At 43.1% G+C, this 20,572-nt stretch overlaps 2 protein-coding genes across 10 annotated transcripts in view; one reads left to right on the top strand and one right to left on the bottom strand.

Annotated features, from left to right (window-relative positions):
- The window catches only part of B4GALT4 (beta-1,4-galactosyltransferase 4), a 141,996-nt gene that overhangs the window by 98,637 nt on the left and 22,787 nt on the right, over positions 1-20,572 (bottom strand). For 8 of the 9 annotated variants that reach the window (XM_083885059.1, XM_083885058.1, XM_083885053.1 and 5 more), the window contains 3 exons: positions 19,351-19,473; positions 16,848-16,952; positions 15,813-16,443 (listed from right to left, as the gene is read on the bottom strand). In XM_083885059.1, coding sequence (XP_083741185.1) covers positions 16,302-16,443; positions 16,848-16,952; positions 19,351-19,473 — 370 coding nt within the window. In that variant the 3' untranslated portion in view covers positions 15,813-16,301. Of the gene's footprint in view, positions 1-15,812; positions 16,444-16,847; positions 16,953-19,350; positions 19,474-20,572 lie in introns of those variants that run through there. The other variant, XR_014592736.1, reaches the window with a different exon arrangement.
- On the top strand, positions 622-14,916 carry LOC310906448 (beta-1,4-galactosyltransferase 3-like). The gene is made up of 6 exons (XM_083855747.1): positions 622-960; positions 7,793-8,028; positions 9,610-9,800; positions 10,416-10,538; positions 13,246-13,350; positions 14,272-14,916. The coding sequence occupies exons 1-6, from the start codon at positions 723-725 to the stop codon at positions 14,411-14,413; spliced, it is 1,035 nt and encodes a 344-aa protein (XP_083711873.1). The 5' UTR covers positions 622-722; the 3' UTR covers positions 14,414-14,916.

The raw sequence follows: 20,572 nt of genomic DNA, 5'->3' as shown, positions 1-20,572 counted from the left end.
GAATCACATAATCCCTTTGGAAAAGACCTCTGAGATTATCGAGTCCGGCCTATGACCAAACACCACCATGGCAACCAGACCAGGGCACTGAGTGCCACGTCCAGTCTTTCCTCACACCACCTCCAGGGACGGAGACTCCATCGCCCCCCTGGGCAGTCCATTGCAACGTCTAAATTTCCATTCATCTCTCCCTGACCCTAAAAACCAATTTAAAGTGGAGACAGCAGTGGTGCGTAGACCGAGGAGACGAGACGGAGTGCAGCCCAGCAGCGGTGGTCGCTGAGGGGGAGGAGTGAAGACTACATCTCCCAGCATGCCACGCGGCAGCGAAGCCCAGCCGGGGGCCGCCCTGCCCCGCCCTGCATTCTGGGAGCTGTAGTCTCTCCGGAAGGCGGGCGGGGGAGGGCAGGCGGGCGCTGCGCCTGTGCCACAGCGAGCCCGTGCCGCTGCCCCGGGGCTCCGAGCGGGGCGGCCTCGCACGGCCCGGCCCCTCCCGCAGCCCGCCCGGCACGGCTCGCCCCGGGAACGGCAGCTCTGGCTCTCGGCGAACTGATGGAGCCCAGCTAGGGGAGCACGCTGCCGCCTCAGAAAGTTGGAGGAGAGGGAGGAGGAGGAGGAGGAGGAGGTCTGCAGAGCGATGTAGCCCAGAGCGTGGAACAGCCGCCCCTGGAAGGCAGCTCGGCCCCTCACCGCCCTCACCCTGGAGCATGGGCTAAAACACTATGTTCCTCTCCCGCGTGGAAAAGCATTGCTTCCTGCTGTTTGTGCTTGTCTTCCAAGCAGTCTTCATCCTCATCCTCTACCGAGGTGGACCTTCCAATGTGTTCCGCGGGTTTTTGGAGCCGCCCCCGGTGGTGGATTACTCGAGGCCGCACGACGTGTACACAAACCTCAGCTCCTTCACCCGCGCCCCCAGCCCGGACACCGTGCCCTACTGCTCACCGCGCTCCCCTATCCTGGGTACGTATGGACCTGCAGACACCACGGAAAGGTGGTGTGAAAGAACCTCTTTGGTGTGTCATAAACCCTAAATATATCATTCAATCTAAATTGTATCTTCTTCAAACTCTGAAACAGGTGTGCTGATGTGCTTAACACCGACCACATTTTCTTGTGTTAACAGCTTGTGCTTGTTTTTACTGCTTATGTGAGGAAGAGTGTTTTACCGACTTAAAAATTTCCATTGTTAAGAGTTTGGTTACAGAGAGGTCAAGATTGTAGAGCAAGAGTGAAAACAGTGCATGGTGATAATATCAAGTTAGTAATGGTTTTTTTTGGTTTTTTTTTTATCTTGGCAGTCCTGTGTAAAACGACCCAACAATTCAGAAACTGCATAATATCGACCTCTGACTTTGACCATAACTCCTGAGTTCTTTGTCTTAGCCTTATATCAAGCCTGTAGTTCAATATAAATTGATTAAGTTGACTTGAAATCATCTTAAGGAGGATGTATGACAATGTAGATTGGCACCTTGCTCTTTGTGTTGATCTTTTAGTCTATGCTTGTTACACATCCTTTAGGCTTGAAACTTCTCTGTTAGACTTTAAAGTCTGGTCACAGATTAATTTGTATTCACAGTAGGAGCAAACCTGAGCTGATATTAGAAGCAGCATTCATCCAAACACCCAAAACCAGTGGAGGGATGTTGCTTCCTTCTGTTGCACTACTAAAACAGTTGAGAAATTTTAAGTCAGTACATAGTCAAACCTTTAAAGCTGGTGTCTTGCTAGTAAAGTGGTGGTGCTGCCTGGGCAATTGTGAATCCCTTTGAGTCAGCCAGCCATGAATGGATAAGCTCCATCAGCATCCACTTACAGCTGGTTTGGGGCCATCCCCTTCTTAGAGTATTGGGTAGTAAGTTACTCTTGTCACGTTTTTCCACACTGCACAGGGTTCTGCACCTCTGAAAGTTGTGAACACCTACCTAGCTTTGGACCACTGTCAGTAGTGTCCCTGCTGTTCAAGGAGAGCTGATCACTGCACCTGGAGCCCATTAGGAGCAATGGTTGGCCTTGGTTCACCTGGAAGTTCTGTGGAAAACCAGTGCTCTTGTGTGAAGTTGCTTACTTAGGTTGGAGAACTCTGCTGGGATGAGCCTGCTCAGACTGCAATCTTTGTAATGGTGCTTGTTCTTTTGAGATGTTTTCTTTCTTCCCCTGTTGCTTGCAATTAAATTAATACAGTAATGTATGATGAAATTGTAGGATAGCTTTGGGTGTGTGTTTCAGCATTTCCCTCAGAAATGCCTCTATTGAATCCTGAAATCCTTTTTGCACAGGTGCCAGGTGTCATGGCCTTAGTGCACTGCAGCCCATTCAGTTCTGGGAAGCTACAATTCCTTGTTTGAACCTGAATTGTTTTATTTGAAAAGCATAGCAGAAACGTGGCTACACCTAATTTGTCTCCACTCCTGATGAAAATCCTCTGTCCCAAGAGTCAAGTGAGACAGTGTTAGTATCAAAAAGAAAGAACCAAACAATTCTGCAGCTTGCCTGCAATCCATCAGATAAGTAAAAGCAGTGACGTACATGGAGGAGGCAGATGCAGAGTAAAATTACACTGATCTGTGCTCTTAGAGCTGGGAAATCTTTTTAAGAACTCTTCTTCTGCCCATCACTGAGAGTTCTGGGAACAGGGGATCGTCCTGCAGGCTGTACTTAAGAGCTAAAATGAAAACATAATGTAAGTCACAGACAGAAACAAACAGTAAGCTGGCTGGGAGAAACAAAAAGCCAACCATGAGGCAGAAGTGTTTGTGTAAGCTTTGCTGTATGAAAACACTGAGTTGAGCATATGAGCTGTTGTTGAGGTGAAACACAAGTAATTTGGAGCACTGATACAGATTCAGCTTAAGAAAAATGAGAACTCTGCTACAACTTAACTTTGACTCTGTGGTATTTCCCTGTAAATATAGGATGAAAATTGTTACTTCTGTCACTGCATGCCAGCCTCTTCTGGATGTTTTACATTTTTCTTAACTGAGAAGCATGCTCTTCTGTGAGGGAGTTGTCCTTTGTTTTGTGTGTGATGAGCACATATGAATTGAGATATAAATACTTTATAAATGTCTTGAATTGTTGTTGGCATCATCTCTCATGAGACTGATGTTTCTTGGAAGCATTATATTGGAGAGAGCAACGCCTTTTAATATTAATTTCATAAACTGTATTAAATGAGATTTCAAATCAATTCTTGAGGACTAAGCCTCCAGTTCAGAGCTGGTAATAAGTCACTGTGCCCACTCTAAAGCGTGTTAAAGTGCCTGGAAGGATGCCAAATGGCTTAAATGGTTTCTGCATCAGGGCTTTTATGAAGTGCAGCACTTTTTTCCATTTCTATATGTAGTAGATCATTTTGATAACTGAATGTAAATCAGCTTGCGGCTCATCTGTCTATTTCCTGTCTCCTGAATCTGAAGCAACTTGATTCTTCACGGCTGTGAAGTAAGAATTAAAGTATAATTGCTAATCACCTCTGCCTTAGAGGAACTGGACTCCTGCTGACTAGGGGTACTTTTTATACACCTAGTGGTGTCCACTGAACGTTTTGTGACTAACAACTTGAAAAGTATTGCAGGTATTCAGTGTCTTCACTAATACTGTGAATAAATGACTCGAGTTCCCTCAAAGGTTAAAGTTTCTACACAGATAACTTGTTGCCTTTTTCTTTCTCCTCTGTTTTTAGAAAAACTGAAGTGCTTATATGCCAGGGTTATACTTTGTTAACCATAACTAAGTAGTGTTTACATTCAAAATACTACTTTCTTACATTGCATGCAAGACATCTTCTTTCAGTTCATCTTTCCCTCTCACGAGGAAGAATTTGGTGCTAGAAGACTCGGCTTTATTTTATTACTTCTGGTTTGGTTTAAAGGGGTACCTTCCTTCATGCATGGTATGTGCTGAACAAGTTGGTTTGGCTCTCAAGGACTTTGATAGTTGAAAGTTCTGTCTGTAACTCTGCTGTTCATAATTTGCTCATGCTATTGAAGGATTTTTTTCCAAGCCCTTCTTATAGAAGTTACTGCCTGTCACTCCCATCTGTCATAACCTTTTCATGAGCAGGACCATCTGTTGTATTAAGTAGCTCCTGCTACATTTTCTAATGCTGCCAGAGTTTCTTCTCTTGGCTTGAAAAAGAAATAAAAAGGTGGCAGTGCTAAATGCTGAGATTTATTTTCAGGTGCTCTTGAGGCAGCCTTGTCATTAGAAACTGATGCTTAACTGAAAGATCTTGGTCTGATTTTTTTTTTTTTTTTTCCTAAGCACTGGTAGAATTAAGCAAATATGACTCTATTAATGTTGTGTGGTGCTGCAGTATCTGAGTGCAGCATTCACCCATGCTACTGCTCCTGCTTATTCCTCTTGTGTAAGGTCTGATTATTCTGGTTTGCCTTGGGACTTACAGCTGCAAACTCTCAATGCATGTCAAAGAAGTCCTGGAGTTACTTTCAGAAGGTGGGATAAATATGGTCAAAGTCAACAGATCCCCTGATAGGCAAATATGTTGCCTAGAAAGTGGAGCAAGCAGGGAGTGTCACAGACAGGGACTTGTGAGACCTTCTCTGTACACTGAAGTTTCATGGTCATTAAACACCCTCTGTGTGATGGTACAGGCACAGAAATGTCTTAGGAGCCAAGCCATGGAAAAATTGCTTGGGCACTTTGGGATGTTGATTCTGTACCCTGCCTCAACAGGGATCCTGTGCTTCCTAGGATGTGTAAGATGGATTTTTTCCTCCTTTTCCAAGGCTGTGCCTTGGCAGTTTTATTTATCCCTCTTTGGTCCAGCCTGGAACTGCTCTGTTCACATTTGGGGTTTAATTGGATTAGATTGCATTAGCCTTTTGTTACTTGGAAGGCAGGGAGACATGAGAGCCAGAATGTAGCTTGTAGCCAAGGAGTGTAGGGCAGCCAGAGGTTTTGGGGATATAAGTCACAGCGATATGTTTTTTTCTTCCCTTGGCGTATTCTAGATTGAGTTTCTAAGCTGATTTGTTTGAGGTATGGAGCCTGGCAGCATGGGAGAACACGATATCTTCAAAAACCTGGAAAATGCAAATGTTACACTCCTGAATGGCATGCTTGGGTATGGAGGGAGAGAACAGGAGTGAAGCTATTCACATTATCTTAATCATACCCTTAGGTTCAAATTAAGATCTTAATTTTTTCCGGAATTTAAAGATTACTGCTGCAGAATCTTACTCTGCAATACAGAGTCCCAATTGTTTTATAGAAAACAAACCCTTGGCTTTGTGGGAGAATAAAAAGGATTAATTCTCTTTCATATATTTTTCTTAGAGCAATGATCTGTAGTTGAAATCCATGAGTATAATACTTCTTTAGCAAGCTCCAGTTGTCATCAAAGCAGTGGTTAATGGTACTTTAGGTTGAAAGATCTGATAATCAGTGAGTCCATAAATCTAAACAGCAACAGAAACCACAAGCTGATAACATTGTTGGACTGAAATGTGGGGGTCTTAAAGGTGGGAAGGGAAACTGCATGCACAGAAGTAGGAAATAACATCATGAAAAATTCACTGTAAATGTGACGTAGGTTCACAGCCCACAGAATGATTCTCTGAGGAGGCACCCTTCTGTTTCGGGCACAAATATATGGCAACGTGCTCTGCTTTCCTGCTGCGGGTAATGCAGTGAAAATCAAATCCTCCTGTATTTTAAATAGTTGGAGAAGGACTGAAAAATTATATTTAAGAGTCAGCTATTGCAAAATCTTGCTGACAAGCAAAAGTCAGGCCTTCTTTTTAAAAACAAACCAACAGAAAACAAGGAGCAAAACCCGTGCTGTGGGATTCAGACCAGACGTTTTTGATAGCATGAGAAATGGAACTGGTGGCTCTTCAGACTGACCTTCAGGAAATGCCATTTGTGTGTTCCTTGAGGAAGGAAAGGAGACACTTACCAAATATAGGTTTGCCCATCAGAAATGTGAAGTGTACCAACTTCCTCAGAGTAGCAAAATGTTCCCTACTTCTAAATGGACACTTCGAATTTTATGGCAAATTTAGTCCTTAAACCTTGTTACTGCTCTAAAATGCAAGCAACCCAAAACCAACCAGCCAAACCCCCAAAAAGCCCAAACACCCAAAACCAGTGGAGGGATGTTGCTTCCTTCTGTGTCAGTTAAACAGGATGTGGATGTGGGCAAGCTCAAATTTTTAGTTTGTTTGTTTTTGTTAGAATTGTAGCAGAGACTTGAATATAGGATGGATTGGAAGAAGCATATTCTGGACTCACTTGCTCATTTAGTCTTAAAACACACCTGTACTTTCTCCTGCCCAAATGACAGCTTCTAAACACCAGGCCTAAATATTTGCTCTGTCTCAGGCTTCATTATCAGAAGGTTTTTGAGAGAATAATTCATTTCAGTGGTTTAAGAGGATGTCTGACTTACAAGATACTGAAAGGTTGATTTAGGACAGCCATAGCGTCAATTATCAGCTTGGAAAGAAAACAAAATCTTGTTTACAGCTATTTAATAAAAAAACACCACCAACAATAAGCTTGCCTTACTGACTTCTGGTGCAAAAAAAACCATTTTGCCTTTGGTAGCGTGGCCTGCAAAGAATTTTTGTAGAACTGTCGTTGGAAATTGCCAGCTTCTAATTATGATTTGGGTGAAAGTTTTTCCCTAGTTCATTTAAGCATTGGATGTTAGTCTTGTTCTGCACCTGTGGTTTATTTTCTTAAAAGTTCACAGTTGTAGGAAACCATTAAGACACACTGATTTGTATATAAATATGGGTCTTCTGCTACTTCTGGAAGCTTTTCTTACTACCCAGGAGAAACAGGCATTTAGCTAATTGTAGAATTTTTTATTCATATTGTAACGATGAGATTTGTGTTAAAATGGGTATTGACACTTACATGGATTCTTTGTCACTTATGACTTGTCAGTATTTTTCCATCTGAACAATGGAAGAATTCATATAAAAATGCAGACTTTTTTTTTTTAAATTAGGCAAAAACTCTTGAATGTATCCAGTCTATTTTGTATTTAAAAATGAAGTGCTGAATAGAGGAACAATCATATATAGTTTCTTTTGCTATCCTGTGCCTGCTCCTGAAAATATAACATCTTTTTTCTTTCTCCGTTCTGTCAAATTCTTCTCTCAACATTTTGAAGTACTGCCTGCTTAGCACAGTGTATAAAATGAAACAATATAGCAAATTCAGCCATTGTGGCTTGTGATTATAGCATCAAATTGAATTTGAAATGCTTTTAAAGGTAGAGCTGACATTTCCTAAAGCATTTGTATTCATCCAGGCTTTAAGCTGTTTCTCCCCTGACCTGCTGAATATCCACTTGCACATCTTTGTCCTTGAATCTCTTCTGAAAGAGGCTCAGAGAAGTGTTCCAAATGGGTAGCAAAAGCAGATGTGTCTGTTCATCTTGAATAAATTTCGGTGCTTTTTCTTTCAGCGAATACATTTACTCAAGGATCTCACCTAAGCACCACAAGGCTGTAGCAGGCAGCCAGTCCCAGGGAGAAGCAGCTGTGCAGCAGCCAGTGAGACTTGCTGGCTGTGCCAGGACTGGGGGTGCCTGGCAGGCCGTGTGTCCTCTTGATGCTGAGCCACTTGGTGTGGAGCAGGGAGAGGTGGCCAGCAGGCAGCAGTGAGATTCATCACAGAGCCACATCTGCAGGGGTGTTTTTAACTCTTCTCTGGCAGAGCTGCTCTCTGAAGGAGCAAACATGGGTAGATCTGAGAAAAAGGGGGGAAACATCACTGATCTTACTTGTTCTTTTTTTTCTGTCTCTCCTTACAGTTGGTCCACTAACCATCTCCTTCAGGGTGCTCCCTAGTGAAAGGATGATCATGAAAAGAAATCCTTTTGTTCAGCCCGGTGGCCACTACAGGCCGCCTCACTGCTTTGCCCGCTACAAATCCGCCATCCTTGTGGCCTACAGGAACCAGGAGAAGCACCTTCACCATCTTCTCTACTACATCCATCCTTTCCTGCAGCGCCAGCAGCTCAGTTACACTATCTACCTGATTCAGCAGGTAAAGCTAAGTCACATCTGCCTGCTGGGAAGCTCAGCTACACCACTTAAGGGTTGGGTTCTGAACAAGAAACGTGACTCTTCTGATGTGGAAATACTGGTTTGTTCATGGGCTGAGAGGAGGTCAGATATGCTGTCCCATCTACATGACTGCTAATGATTAAAATACCATACCACTTGTCAAGATCATCATTCTGCTATTAATTGGTTCTGTTGTGGGTTTTTTTTCCTGGGGGTATAAATTTGTCACTAAGTGGTTGTGCTGGTTTGAAAGTAAACCAGCAGGAGAAATGAACCCACACACAATCACCTTGAGAAAGATTTCAGGTTGGAAGTACAGCTCAATGGAAAGATTACAATAAATGCATTAATACAGAAATGCTGGCTTAAAGTGACAGAGTATAGCCTATCCCAGTTTGTCAGGATGGTGGTCACTGTCTGATGAAGTGATGGTTACAGTGTGGAAAGCTGTGGTCCTGTAGAAGGGCTGGTCCTCCTCTGGGGTGCTGGTGTCCCAAGGCCCCAGATCGAGGTTATATATGGTCCGGTTCAGGGGGTACCTCCCCCAGGGCAAGGAGTTTCACAATGCAGTGATGTAATCCTATGAAGGACAGAATATTTTTGGAGTCCTTGGTGGCTGTTGCTGCCGCTGTTCTGCTGGTGCCATTGAGTTCATGATGGTCCCTCAGCAGAGACCCTTCAGGATGGGCGGGACTCTGCCACACCGGAGGGAGTTACCACAGCTGAGTCACTGGTGTGAAGAAAAGGAATCACTATCCTGCCTCACAGGGCTGCCTCTTCTTTCCTTATCTCATTTAACACCCAGCTGTAGCCTGAGGGGTGGCTGTGCACTGAGCAGCTGCTGCAAATGACCCATGATTTAGAGTTTGTCCAAAAATGATGTAGAGGAAAGTAGAATATGGAGTTTAGTTACACCCCACAGTAGCACTTTCCTTTTGTAACCCAGGACAGAGGTAACTTGTATTTTTCTCCTTTTGAGATTTGCATGTGGCTTCTATGTAGCTCGTCAGTGTGACTTACTGAGTAAAACCTGGAGACTAAATGCTGAAATGAAGCTGGATATTTTTAGTCTGTATCAAATACAAACATGTGGCTTGGCCCTGCTGGTTGAACAGCCTTTTGTACCCGACATGGACTGGTGTTGCAAAATATCAGTGGCAAGGGAGCAAGTTTTGGATTCATCAATTAAAGCCAATAGTTTATTGGGAGGGCAAAGAAGCTTTTTTGTTTGGCCAAGATCTTTTTCTCATTTGGAAGTTTTAGTAAACAGTAGTTGGGGCAAAAGTGTTGCTGTGCAAATGTGCACCTAAAGATTGGCTTATGGGTCTCTTGAAAGTCATCCTTCTTCAGGTGCCAGCAGTGCACAGCCCCTGACCCAGCAAAGCTGACAGTTGTTGAGAATGTTGTGAAGAGGATGGGTGACATTTTCAAAGCTGGGAGCATGGAATTTGCAGCCAGTATTGATTCATTCAATTGAATAAGACTTTTTTGACTAAAACAAATTTTAACTGAGTTATCATCTTTGTTGTTTTGGTGAAGAAATGTAAGTTTTCTTTTCCAGGTAGGGAGTGGTTCATTTAACCGAGCAAAGCTGCTTAACGTTGGTGTCCGGGAAGCCATGAAGGATGAAGAGTGGGACTGCCTTATCCTGCATGATATTGACCTGGTGCCTGAGAATGATTATAACCTGTACATTTGTGATGAATATTATCCCAAGCACATGGCCAGTGCCATGGATAAGTTTCAGTACACGTAAGTGCCTCCATTTGCTTTCTGTGGATATATTCCAGTTGGTTCACTTTGTGTTAGAAAGTATGGGTGGGAACAGTGAAAGGCACGACCTTTATGGGGTTTTCTGTGTGTTAGTTTTGCAGTAGTGACTTCCTAGAAAAGGATATTTTTGACCCAAGCATGCAATCTTGAATGTTTCTTTGCTTGTAGTTCCCTGTTCCACAGTTAGCTCAGCTTGGCAAATGACTGGCAGGTTTCTGTTTGACTTTCCTTCAAGAAAAAAGGTGTAGGATGGGAATATGGGATCAAGTGGAATATGATATGGTAGGATACAGGTACTTTAAACTGATCCAAGGCGTGAATTTTGAAAACAGCTCTACTTTGGTCAGTTTTGGGGGAAGGTGGTGGGAAACAATGAGGGGAATGGAACATGATGGGAATTACACTGGGTTTACTGTTTTGGGGTTTGACATTGTCATGACCGTGCCTGCAAGTATGCAATTAATGTATGTGTGACTTGCATCACACTGTTAGTTGTGGAGAACAGTCATTAGCCTTCAATAGTGAACTTCGGCTGTTGTTGGTTGGGTTTCTTTGGAGGGTGGTGTTTGTTTGCCTGTTTGTTTTCTCTTTTAGTCTGCCATACAAGTCCTTTTTTGGGGGCGTGTCTGCTCTGACTCCAGAACATTACATGAAGATGAATGGGTTTCCCAACACGTACTGGGGCGATGGTGGTGAAAATGATGACATTGCTACAAGGTACCAGTGCACAGGACAGCCTTGAAATGGATCTAAGCTGGCAAGGGAAGCACAGCAGCACTCTAGGACAGGAACCAAAGACATTGTTCCTTAATGTGCTTGCAGTATCATTGTAATTCCAAATGCTGTTTGTATCGGGAATGCTTAATGTCAGAAGATGCTCAGAACCCATGAATCCAATCACTGTGTGCTGGGAAAACAAAGCTTTCTCATTTCTGGGGAGCAGAATGTTATTTCACATCCTTGTGCCTTCAGTGCAAGGGGTTATAACCACTTGTAGTTGACAAGTGCCTCCACTGATGTTGACAGCCCCAAGGGAGGGAAGGAATCTGCAAGCCTAACGAATAAGAAGGTACTTAACTAATTCTCAGACAGTTGGGAATTTAAGTTAAGTGCATTAGGTGGCTCCAAGTGTTACCTAATCGCTGATACTTGACATTAAAGAACACAAGGAATTATATCTTTTGTCTGCAGTGCTGGGTGATGGAGGAGCCTGTGTACCCGTGTGAGTCAGTGACAGCAAGAGTTGCTGGTTTTTCTTGTACTTTGGTTGCCATGGCAGCAGCATTCTATAGATGAGTTTAGTTCCAGGTGCTCTGCCTGATGCGAATTCTTCAAGTACAGAATCATGGCTGCAGCTTCTCTGTTCAGCTTTGGAATTGCACTGTGCACCTTTATGATCCAGCACTGAGGCAGGCTCATGGGGAGTTTATAAAACTAAACTGACCATGGAAGCCTTTGTTATTTTTGTCTTGCGTAATGTGACGAGTTGCACGGGTTTTTTTTCTAAGCGGTATTCATCTGGGAATTGAAAGCCAGACCTTCTAACATAGAAATCTTCCTTTGCCTTTCAGAGAAAAGCAACCTAAAAGGCTGTGTGGTTGTTTAGAGAGTCAGCATTTATGAAAGGAATAGAATGCCAGGAAAATAGATCTTTACATCAAGTACTACAATGCTGGGTCTATTCAGCTGTTCTTAGTATAGTTTAGGCATCTAATTTGGCTTTTGGTATCTGGGGTAGAGTCATGCCAGTTATGCATAGGAGTGCACTTCTTTGAACAGAATCCTGGAAGGCAAGTGAATTATATAGCTCCTAAAATAGCCCTTTCTAAAAGGGAATTAGAGCCTATGTTTCAGAGAAAACTTACACTAATGATTAGCAATGTTTTGGCCCAGAGATACATGGAGGCCGTGGACAATGCCTGTTAATGATTTATTCACATTCTGAAGTCTCAGCCTGCAGAAGTTAGGAATGAACTGGCTGTTCTTCAATGACTAGCTGGGATCTGGATTTTAGGAGGTGCTCAAGCACTTCTTACCATGTAGCAAAAAAATTAATGGATGTCTTTTTTGGACATTTCAATGTCCAATTTTAAAAAATTCTGTGCAAAGATGATTTTTTTCTGGGATACTGCTTATTAAAAGCAGAGTTAATGAAAAAAAACCTGCCAGCTGCTAGTTACAGTTGGCAGACTGCAGTACTCTCTAATACAAGTTGTGGCAAATACCAGGATCTATCTTTTATTAGAAGAAAACACTATTCTAATTGGAGCCACTAATGTGTTAACATTTTCAACTACAGGAAAGTCTGTTGGGCTCTCCTTAACAGTAAATGAATGTATTAATCGTTCTGGTTTAGTCTCATTTGCAATGCAAAAAACTCTAACAGCAAAGCTAGTTTAGTGTTCTTGCTTTTTTGTCTCTTTATGATTGAGTGTGCCATAAGCTTACATTCAGAAAACAAGAAACTTTGTCTAAAACTCCATCTGAAATAATAGAACTGTAGCACTGTCAGTGAAGTGTTACAATCATCTGATAGCTCTGGCCTAACAAATATTTTCAATTCTGTAGCCTTTCAGCTTTATAACATTCCTGCTCTATCAGATCCCGACAGAACACAGTCAGATGCTGAAAACAGGCCAGTTAGATAACTTCAATTGAGCAAACATTCATTCTTACGTTCACAGGAATTTTCTCTGCCTAAGGGCTGTCCTGTGATAACAGAGGTTTGGTAGCCCTGGCACTATTTAAAGGCACTTTTTATTGGCAAAGTAACAGAAATGCTATCGGCAGTGGGTTGTGGGTTGCTTGAAAGTCATCCAAAATGCTGGGTTTAGAAGTTCTGTTCTGGAATTCTGAGCCTTCAGTTCCTCTTTTCTTATCTAACTGTCCTGGAGCTGAGTTTACATATGTTTGTCTGGTGCCTGTATTTATCCCTAATCTTTTATGAGCCAGTCTAATCAGGCCATGTGAATGAATGGCACTTCTCAAAGAACAGAGAGGCTTAATCTGGTTTTGAAACTCAAGACTGGCTTCCTTTCAGAAACTGCAAATTTGAGGTTTTGTTGTTAGGGTTTTTTTCCCCCTAAAAGTTTAGGTGATGAACCTCTAGGCAGCAAAAGCCCTGCTCTTAAGAGGAAGTGGAATAATGCTCATTTGTCAGATTCCAGAGAACTGCTCTTGAGTGCTCTGTATGTTGCAGTTCATTCCCTGCTCGCTCTAATCCCCTTGTGCCCTGTCAAAGTGCACTGCAGCTGGGAGCTTTCTAGCCCAAGCCTGGCCTAGAGCCCGCTAGAGAAGATCATGTGGCCCTGTGCTGCTTCTGCACTCGGTTTTTATTGCATTAGCACTGAAAATCATCTCTGACCGTAAGCCAGGAAGTGGCATCTCTATGCCTAAGCAAACACTTTTCTGTGGTGTTTTAAAGGATTCACTTAGCGGGAATGAAAATAGTCCGGACATCTCCTCACGTTGGACGCTACCGCGTGATGGACTACAGCGAAGAGACAGAGCTCCAGGAGCCTTGGAGCAGGTACCTGCTGGGGCTGGGGGCTACTCTGGGCCTTGGGGCAGGCTGGCTCTTGCTGTCATTTTCCCCAGCACAGGCTACATGTGCCTCATGTCACTGCTGCTTTTTCTGCTTTAGGAAGACTCTTTAAAAGCAGCCCCCAGTCACTTTCAACTGAATCATTCAGCTCCTGTCTTCACATTGGAAGGGTTTCTCCTGGTTTCCTGCCTTTTCTTCCTATTGTGAAGGACACATGCCAGCTAGGAAGCCAACACATCAGATTTAAACATAAAATTATACAGGAAGTAAAACTTAAAGAAAAAAATACTGCCAGTCTTGCAAAGAATGAGATTTCAGTTTGAAGAGGCACTGTGTTACAAGTTCCCAATATTAAAAGCTTGCTGTTCAGTCTCTGTGGAGTTACAATGTGCCATTAGAACAGTGGAAAGCAATATTCTAGTTCTAAGACATGAGAAAGGTGCTATCAGAGACTTTCAAAGACTGTTTTATATAGAAGAGCTGGAGGAGGGTGTTGGGTCAAGTGTGGTGGAGGCTTCTCATACCGACACTGCGGATTTCTCTTTATCATCTCAAAACTCAGGTTTCCATAACAACCCTGTCAAAAACCTACCTACAGCAGCCCATGTACACCGTGGCTGCAAACTTCTGCGTTGCACTCCCAGGTCTCTCTAAGCTGCTGACAGCTTCTTGGCTTTTGGAGACTGTAGCTGCCACCTCACTCGTCTCCCTCTCTGATCAGGGTCCAGTCTAAATTGTCCTCCTTCTTTGGAAAACTCATTGTGAACTCTCTCTAATCTGTTCAGTCTGTGTTGTGGGAAGAATTGTCTCAGGGCTTTTCTGCCCTCTGGAAAACTCTTTCTTCTGCAGCTTGAGCTGTGAATGTTACCTTCTTTCTTCTAACTGCAGGTATTCTTCCTCCCTCAGGCCTCCTTCCCGACACAACACCAGAAAAATGTGGAAGGCTGATGGAATGAATACATTACAGTTCAGGCTTCTTTCCAGGACTAAGCATCCTCTTTATACCAAGATCACTGTGGACATTGGATATGTTCCCCCATTTTCTTAAGAGACTGAAAACAAAAGCAGAGTTTGGGTGCCACGTGGGCATTCAGCCATACCTCCCGTTTTCCTGTGGAGTCTGCCCCACCTGAGATTAACCCTTTTGCCTTTTGCTTTTCTTCAAAGTGTTTCAGATTTAGAAGAGGCTCCAGGAACAGGGTATGACAGCCACTAAACAGTCTGTGGCTTACTGTAAAAATGGTCCAAGTCACTGTAAAAATGACTCCTGAGCCATGTCCCTGGGACAGTAAGCTGATCCAGGCTTTCTGGGACCTTTGTGCAGTACCTGGATCACTCTGCCCTGCTTTGTATTTAAGTGTTAATTGGGATGCAAGCCATTCTGTCATACTGGCCTCTGATGTGTTATATTTTGAGAAGGTGTTGAAGCCAGTTACAGTTCTATAAATATCTTCTGTGAATTTGAGTAAAATAAATGGAGTTATGTGTTTGGCTTAAGAGTTTTATAGAATACTGAATAAGAGTGTAATAAAAGAGAAAGTTACCCTGAAACCAGACAAGCCGGAGTTTAAATTCCTGATTGATTTTTTTTCCCCTGATCCAAACCACCACTGTTTAAATGATTTTATTTTAGCTGCAGTAGTGCAGACTGAATGGGACCTGAGGCTGTCACCCAATCTAACCCCCTGCCCAGGGCAGGGGAATTAATTTACTATAACAGCTGTTGCTCAGACATTAAGTATCATTCAAAGCTGAGCTGTCCTCAACATAAAATACTTCTGAGACATTAAATACGAGTTTTTCCTCTAGGTCAAACATGTCAGCAGTAGAGCTGTGACCCTGGCAGGAATGCATTTGTACTTACCTGACTGTGAGACTGAACCATTGTCCACAAACCTTTGCCCTCGCTGTAAACCTTCTTTCTCTGCCAACTCAGTCTGTAGCACTGCCTGCCAGGTCCAGTTATTTTGAGAGTGTGACACAGGGTATTTTGGCTTGTTACTCGAAGATACTGAGAAGCTGCATCTATGCCACTATACTTTAAAACAGCTAGTTTCAGTCTTCTCCAGAACTGGAAGAAACTTTCCCAAGCCTGTTTTCACATGAACATGTAAAGACAGTTAAATACAATGCCAGTAAGTCAAATGCTCTAATCAAGACTTCTGCACAAATGCAGCAGCACAGTGGAACAGCTGACTATCCACAGCCTTTCTTTCACCTGTTCCTTAAGCAAAACTCACAGATGATAACGGCCTGGGTATGTATACAAAACACACTCTGCTAACAGTGTGGCCCAAAGTATCAAAATATGCGCAGAGGAATTTCTTCCACTCCAACACAGCTGGCTACTGCCTTTCCTTTCTGATCCCTGGAGAATAACAGGCATCCTGCTGCAGAATGAGACTGTGACACTGTGGCATGAAGGACGAGACACAGTGGAGATCAGTGGACTGCATTTATTGAGAAATTTGTAACATCTCCTTACCCATTACCATTACCACCCTTCCCTCACACATAAGCAGTTTTTCCTTAGACTAGAAAAAATTAACTTTTCTCATCAAGTTTGTAGTTCTTGAAGAATTATTGTGCTTTTAACGAGACCACAAATAACTTCAGAAATAGTTGCAAAACCAAATTTCTTTTCAGGGACTTGGTTCAAGTTTTTCCACTGGACCAGCCCAAACAAGGACACTTTTTCCAAGGTCCCAGCAAAAAGTGCATAGAAGAACACAAGGACCTGTCCCTTGGATCAGTCCATAACTCCAGTCCTCACAAAAGAAGACTCTCACCCACTCAGTGAGATGCTGTGAAGGAACACTTTACTTTCTCCTGTGCTACTGAAGGACCCTTCCAAGCAGGTGCTGGAAGTCATCTGCTCTAACAGCAGCCACAAAGGAGATCTGCTGCCATTTCCTATAACCTGGGAGGTGCTGGCCCTATGAGACCTTGGGCTGCACACTGAAGTCCACTGTGATGTTGATGTACAGTGGGTTGTGTTCCATGGAGAGCAGTTTATAGGAACAGGAATTCAGCCCATCTGTCTTCCATGTTCTAGAGACTTGACGGAGAAGCTTCATCCTGAGGACAAAAAGGAGAAAAATCTTCACCGACATGCACAGGAGAGGAGTTTTGAGCTCTTTCCCAATGGCAGTAAATTTGGAAGCAAAGCAAAGCATTGTGCTGTTTTCAGCACAATCACCTATGGGGAGAAAAATCCTTTGGCTCAATCTCTGAAATCATGCATAAGTCATACCTGTAAGTGTAATTTTGGAAGTTTCTAGGGAACACCACCCAGTCAGTCCTAGAAAGATCTCATGTAGCAAAAACAGCTGGCAGCTGTGAACAGTGATGTCACAGGGGTGTCCCCAGAGCCTCTGGGTACCATAAAAAGCCTTTCTGGCCCAGAGCAAAGACCTTGTCCCCCAGTGCCTGGCTCAGCACAGACCAAGGCAATGCAAGGTAGGAACCTGTCCCTGACCCACCTGTCTCGATTCTCCTCGTTCCCATGGTCACGGTTGTGGAAGATCATCGTGTACCTGGCCACAGCAGCAGGTGGCCTCACCACTTTCATCTTCTGCATCTCAACCCTGCAAGAAGCAATGAGAAGTGTTGTGAGGAAGACAACACCTATAAACCAGCTGTTTATGAAAAAAAGCCCCAACAATTGGAGACTTCATCTCTTGTAGATGCTGTGGAAGCAAATAGAGAGTGTTGTAAAAGCTCATCTGCATCTCTTCCCCAACCCATTTTGCCAGAGAAATGAGGCTCAGAGTTGCATTCCTGGAGAACAGGTCTGGGAGGATGATAGATGCATCCTTCTTTTGCACAGAAGCAGGTAGCTAGTACAGTAGAGATGTAGAGCTTTAAACACATGTTATATAACAGAGTACATTTATATCAGTATTGACTGGATTACTCTGTACTGCCCTGTAGCAAGTCTCCACGTTCTGCAACAAGTTCATCTCAACCCCTGCAATAAAATCCCTATACCTTATAGCTCCCCACTTATTAAAAAATTCTTTAAAAAATTAAAAGCTTGTTTTCTTTTTTAACAGCTGGCAGACAGCTGCAAAACTTTTATTTGTTCACATGAAGAAAACTCCTCTGAGAACAATGCCAGAAGCACTGAGCTCTATGCATGGATTTAAATGTCTGACATCAGGCACTTAGTTGGAGCTTTTGACCTTACACATATCTGTGAAGCACAACTTTGCCCTGACAGCAGAAAGAAAGAAATTTTATGACAAGGGAATTAAGGAATCTTAAGGACTCTTAATTAAGGAATTAAAGAATCTTAAGGACTCTTTGCTAGTCACTCATCAGCTGAAATAAAAATAGGAAACCATGATTTGAAAAAACTGAGCCCCTTACAGATTTCCACGACTTTGTAGCAGTAAATTATCAAACAGCTACAACAAATGACCTGCAAAATCTCTCTGTGATACACGCCTTAGGAGGGAGCCCAAAAGAGACCGCCACGTTTGTTCCAGAGGCGGAACAGTAGAACTGAGTCCCCGGCCCTGAATTCTGAGGGCACCGAAGGGATGCTGCCATCTGCTGACTTCCCTCGGGAAGGCTCCAAGGATCTCAGCACAACAACCCAGCAGACAGCAGGCTTGCCATTACCTCCCCCTGCAAACTCGGTCACCAGCCCAGCCCAAGGTCCAGCCAAGAGAAAAGGCACGAGCCAAGTCCAGCTGCAGAGCACACACTGGGTCATGACTCGGTTTCCCCACCAAGACCTCAAGGGCTGCAAAGTTACAAAGTTCCAACCCCTTGCAAACGTCCCTCAGTAAATCCTGCTGTCCTGCTGCTTCTCTGCTGCCCACAGGAACATCTGAAAGAACTACCACCCATGGGAAGCCAGGGAATAAAATAGCACCAAACTGTCCCCTAAACCATAAAAGTCAGCTCCCAGGAGGTCACAGAGAAGTTGGTGTGTCTAGGCAGGAGTAAGAAGGAAAAAATAGTTGTGGTTAAGGGAGAGAAATCCATGCCTCCAGATTTTTCAGATTTCTTGAGATAGAGCTGACCAATCTGCTGAACTGACACCAACAAACACTTTCATTTGTAAGTTCCTAACTTAAAACACACTTAATCCCCTGTATATTTACATAACATCACCAGGGATATAAATTTTATGTCCCCAAAATGTTTGTTTGTATATTTAAGCAACTGAAAAGGATTAACAATTTAAAAATCACAGAGTGCAAACCAAGTTACAAACTGATAGGCTCTGCCAGCAGAGCTTGTGGAGTTGTGGGTTCTTATCTGCTGTTTGCTTGTGGCTTTTTCTCCACTGACTAATAGCAAGGTAGGATTAGAGGTTTATTCCTAGGCAAAGGGCAAAAGATTAACATAAAAGTTTGGTTGACTTCTTTGTCCCACTAAACCTCTCCAGCCAACAGGTTTCTCCTACTTTGACAGGCACATCTGCAAAATGAGTTTTCACAAGAGCAAAGGGCATATGCACATATATGTAGCCTTTCTATAATTCAAGTTACTTGCTATCTTTGCAATAATCAACACCACACAAATACAAACTAAGCCCTTCTTGGAGCAAATCCAGTAGTCAATAAATGCAAAACACCCAGATCCACCAAAACACTCCTATATTCTAGCAAAGCACTGGAACTCAATACCTTTGTGTGTCTCTGGCAAACCTCACTCCAGACTTCAATTATAACCAATTTCCAAGCAAGAATACAAATGCTGTGTGTCTGAGACAAAACCAAACCAACCAAACAACTTAACCCACACCCAGCCAACAGTGCTGTGAGGAAGAGGATTAGGCATTGGACACACCTGACCCTTGCAAAGAGGAAACTGCTCACAGAACTGCATATTGCACTTCACATCTCCACTGCAATACTGTTCAATGCTGTTTTGAATGCAGGCCCCTGGGGTGTTGTGCTCTTGAAGGCTAAGTGTGAAGTTGGGCCAATTTTTAAATTTTTTTCTTAAAACCAATTCCTCATTGTTTACCTGATTCGAAGGTCATCATCTTCTCCACCCCAACCCCAGTAGTTGTTAGAGAATCCATTCACTTTGGAAAATTGGTCTCTTGTAAGAGCAGTTACACCTCCAAAATATCCCCGGTACCGTAACCTAGACATACAAGAAGAGAATGAAAAATTAGAAGTCAAATTCTATCAACAATGAAAACATCACCCTGATACTCCAGATCTAGACTTTTCTTGCACAGAGTTAAGGGTGCACAAATCCTTAAAAGCTGGTCCCATTCTCTTCCTCTTTTCACAAAAAGATGGTGATTTGGCCAGAAGAAATTACCTCTTCAACTGAGAGAACAGAGTCCTATTCAGAACCATCTCTCTCTTTTACACAATTCCCCTTGCCAGCCAAACAAGTACTTCATTTCAAGGACTCTGTGTATAGAAAAGCAACAAAGCTATGTGCTAATGTAGTGGAAGCTCTGCAAGAACAACAGCGAGCCATTGATTATCTTAGGGCTGAATCTGAAAAACTTGGAAAGAAATCAGTTCACAGCAAGGGGACATGTGCTACTGGATATTGCAAAAACAATTCCAAGGTAAGGCACAGTGCAAGTTACTTAGTAACCCAATGTAATGGAGCTCAGCTCTAAAGGAGATTAATTTCTAACTTTTACTTTCCTCATCCTGAAAAATGCATCTACTTTTAAAAGATGTTTACATATCATGTTTATTTATCTTCTTAGGCCATTCTGCTCATTGGTTTTTATGATGCCCTCCTCTGTCTTGGCCCTTAAGGTAACATTACAACAGAGCTTCTACTACCTTGCCCCAGCCCATTCAGAGGTGATGGGCACATGGCTGCAGATTGCATTTGTACATGCATGTGAATCTAAACAGATGAACAAATTGCCAGGGTTAGAAAGTACTCATTATGGCATTTGACATGCCAGACAATGCTTATTATTATTTCTGGTTTACCATGAATATAATTTAAAAAACACGAAAAGAGAAAATAAACCAGCACAAGATCCCCAACACAACCTTCCTCAAGACTATTTTTCCTGGCTGATTTTTGCTCACAGCATCACAGAGGAACTGTGAGTATCAAAGGGGGACCCCTGGAGGTCATGTAATCCAGCCCCTCTGCTCAGAGCAGGGTCTGATAGAGTAACTTGCTGAGGAACATGTTCGGTCAGATTCTGAGCCTCTCCAAGGATGAAGACTCCACAATCTCTCTAGGAAGCCTTTTCAAG

Source organism: Zosterops lateralis (genome assembly GCF_965231275.1).
Source record: "Zosterops lateralis genome assembly, chromosome: 2".
NCBI classification, from domain to species: domain Eukaryota; kingdom Metazoa; phylum Chordata; class Aves; order Passeriformes; family Zosteropidae; genus Zosterops; species Zosterops lateralis.
The sequence above is the reverse complement of the archived record's forward strand: the minus strand, read 5'-3'. Positions and strand labels throughout refer to the sequence as shown.